Source organism: Dasypus novemcinctus, chromosome 3, assembly GCF_030445035.2.
Source record: "Dasypus novemcinctus isolate mDasNov1 chromosome 3, mDasNov1.1.hap2, whole genome shotgun sequence".
NCBI classification, from domain to species: Eukaryota; Metazoa; Chordata; class Mammalia; order Cingulata; family Dasypodidae; genus Dasypus; species Dasypus novemcinctus.
The window spans coordinates 101,875,763-101,879,128 of record NC_080675.1 but is presented as its reverse complement, the minus strand read 5'-3'; the positions used below and the strand labels follow the sequence as shown (position 1 = coordinate 101,879,128).

General features: G+C 34.1%; 1 protein-coding gene across 1 annotated transcript; it reads right to left on the bottom strand.

The window, feature by feature from the left end:
• Window positions 1-543: 543 nt before the first annotated feature.
• On the bottom strand, window positions 544-1,482 carry LOC101436695 (olfactory receptor 4K14-like). Its single transcript, XM_004475449.4, has one exon. It carries the CDS (start codon window positions 1,480-1,482, stop codon window positions 544-546), a length of 939 nt encoding a protein of 312 aa, XP_004475506.1.
• Between the last annotated feature and the right edge of the window lie 1,884 nt (window positions 1,483-3,366).

The following is a 3,366-nucleotide window of genomic DNA, read 5'->3' as shown; positions in this document are numbered from 1 at the left end:
GAATCTCTGTATGTCCCTTTATATGAGACCCAGCAAGAGAGTAGAAACTCAACATGAATAATACCCCACTGGCATAATCCAACCAAAGGGTATCACACTCATGGGAATAGAATAGACTAGTTTACAAATGTAATCCTCTTTTTGGGAGTCATAAAATAATCTCAAACTGCCACAGAAACACTTGTTTCTAAATGGAATTAGGAGAAAGTCCCATGGAAATTAATTAAGATGTGGTCCAAAAAATGGATGGATTTCTTGGCTGATTTAATATCAAGGTTCTCATTGAGCTTAGTTAAATGTATAGGAAGATTGACTGTCAAATCCAAAATTATCACTAATGTTTGGATTTGAGAGGAATATTTCATGGTATTGCACAGATTAAGTAATATATTTTATAATTCTCTGAATTATATTAAACCTATTCCTGCATCTTGAGACAGTCATGGAAAGCAGATATAAACAAAATTTCTAGGAATTTCAATCTATATTACAAAATCATTATAGTTTATCAATATACAGTGATTGAGGTGAGATTTCTGAGCATTAACTATTTGCCTTGAAATCTATGTAGTTGCTTCTAAATCTCTTTATAGCATTTTTTATCTCTTTATTTCTCAGAGTATAAATGCATGGATTTAGGAGAGGTGTGAGAACAGAGTAAAACACAGCAAGAAATTTGTCCACCCAAGTGATGCTGAGTGGCCACATGTAGATGAAGATGGTGGGCCCGAAGAAGAGTATTACAACTGTGATGTGTGCAGTACAGGTAGAGAGTGCCTTCAATGCACCACTTTTTGAGTTTTGCTGGACAGTTAAGAGGATATATGTGTAGGATATCAGCAAAAGAATAAAGCATGTCATGGCCAGGAGCCCACTGTCAGCATTCATGAATATTCCCAAAGTATAAGAATCCCTGCATGAAAGTTTGATCACCAATGGTATATCACAGAAGAAGCTGTCTACTTCCCTGGGGCCACAGTAAGGCAGCTGCACAATCACAGTCATTTGACTCATGGCATGCACAAAACCAATTGTCCAGGAAGCAACCAGCAACCCAATGCACTTTTGTAGGTTCATAATGGTAGAGTAGTGCAGGGGCTTACAGATGGCCACGTAGCGGTCATAAGCCATTACTACAAGTAGCACCATCTCACCACCTCCAATAAAATGGACAAAGAAGATTTGGCACATGCATCCTCCAAATGAAATGGTCTTCATCTCCCTAAGAAAGTCTGTGATCATTTTAGGTGTGGTGACTGAGGAGAGCAACATATCAACAAAGGACAGGTTGGCCAACAAGAAGTACATGGGGGAATGGAGATGGAGGTCAATGATGATTAGTATCACAATAGCAATATTTCCAAGTACAATTGTCAGGTAAAGAATAAAAAATATCATTAAGAATAAAACCTGCATACTCCATGAGTGGCAAAGACCCAGAAGCACAAATTCTCTTACAATGGATTGATTTCCTTTATCCATTTTATTCAGATTTTGTGTAAAATAACCTAGAGAGAGGTAAATAATCAGTTAATGAGTTGGGAAAAGATAGTCACTTTTAAAATTTGCTGTTTACAAAAAAAAGCTGTATCAGTATTTGCCAGTGAAAGGTACAATTATGAAGAGCACTATTAGCCAGATATGCACAATTTTATGTCCAAAAGGATGTTTAAATGTTTTATATTGACTTCACAAGAAGCATAGGGTAAGATGGAATTCTGGTATAAAAGATTTATTGAGGAAGCCCCCTCAGGAGAAAAAGTGAGGAAAGTAAGATTGGTCAAAGGGAAAGGGGGGAAAAATGTGTCACATGAAAAGCAGCTTCAGTTCACTTTTCCAAGAAAAAGAATCTGGGTTGGATATCAAGAACACCCAGTACAATAAGTAATTAAATCTTATGCCATACCTTTAATATATTGACTGCTAATTATTACTGAAATCTAGAACAAAAGACATGATAGTTTTTTTTGTTTTGTGTAAAAATTCCTTCAAGCTTCAGGTGAACCATTCTATAAGACAGCATAAAATTAAATATTTAGGTTTTTGCTCCAAAATTTATTATCAAAAAAACCTATCATAGCATTCTAATAGGCTTAGGACATGCAAAGCCTCTGTTATGGTATGAGGATTATTTGATTATTTAAGAAAATAGTTATCTATATTTTGAGTAGGCTATTGCTCTAAAATATATCATGGCACAACGTTTAAGAAAGATGCTACCTAAATGGCTATATAATAAATACCCTGACATGATGATTCTGATGTAAGATCAGGCACATAATATATCATTAACTTAAATCAACAATTAAATGAAATTCATTTAGTTAATTAAATGGATTAAAATATCAGCCAAGAGACATGTAGAAAAAAGGGACTAAAAAAGTGAAGGGCAACTCAGACTCAGATTCTGACTTCAGGGACTCTGAACAGAAATTTTTGAAATTCAAACATATCAGTAGAAGTTATTTACCTTCAGTTATGTCCTTAGGTGTCAAGAAAATTCCTAAGTTTTAAATAAGAATCATCTAACAAAGTTTCACAAAGAAGTTAAAACTTAACTGCTCACCAATTATTCACCTCTACAAGTACTAATAGTATTGCTTATGTTGATCCCTGGGTAAGTTGAGAATTCTACTCAAGCACCTGTTTCCCTTCACCCTTTAGTTTTACTCTCCCTTGGCTTGTTTCATTTATGTGTGTCTCATCTCCCTTTATCCTTAGAAATCTTAAGGGTAGTGCCAAGGAGAAAAGACAAACTTCGAAAGCCATTACTTCACTGTGAGTACCACTTTCTCCTTCTCTTAAACTGAAAATTAGAAGCATAAATTAAAGATTGGGCTAATTTAACACTTACTTGCACAGTCTTTCTCTTTGGGTTGATCTTAAAGTTTTGATAATGGATGATGGTTATGGTAGCACAATCTTGTGAACATAAATAACAGCACTGAATTATGTATGGGAATATATATTTATTAACAGAAGACATTGTTAGCTGCTGGAATGGTATATGGGAACTATATATTGTATGCATGATTTTTCTATAAACCTACAAATTCTCTAATAAAAAAATAAAAAGTAGATTTCCTAAAGAAATTATATAAAACATGCATTTGCTATGGAAAAAGAGACATGCAATAACTGTCTCACAAATCACAAATAAACATATCCTCCTTAGTAGAGGAGATTTACTTAATTTAAAAGACAATTTGCTGGTGTTTCACCTGAATACACTCTACAGACATATGTTTCCTGAAAAACATGAGGAATTTTACCTTTGTCTTGGATTTTAACTTTTTACCAACAGAAATCTTTTGAAGATAACTTTTCAAAATAATTTTTTCTCTATGTGTTGGAATAAATGACAGA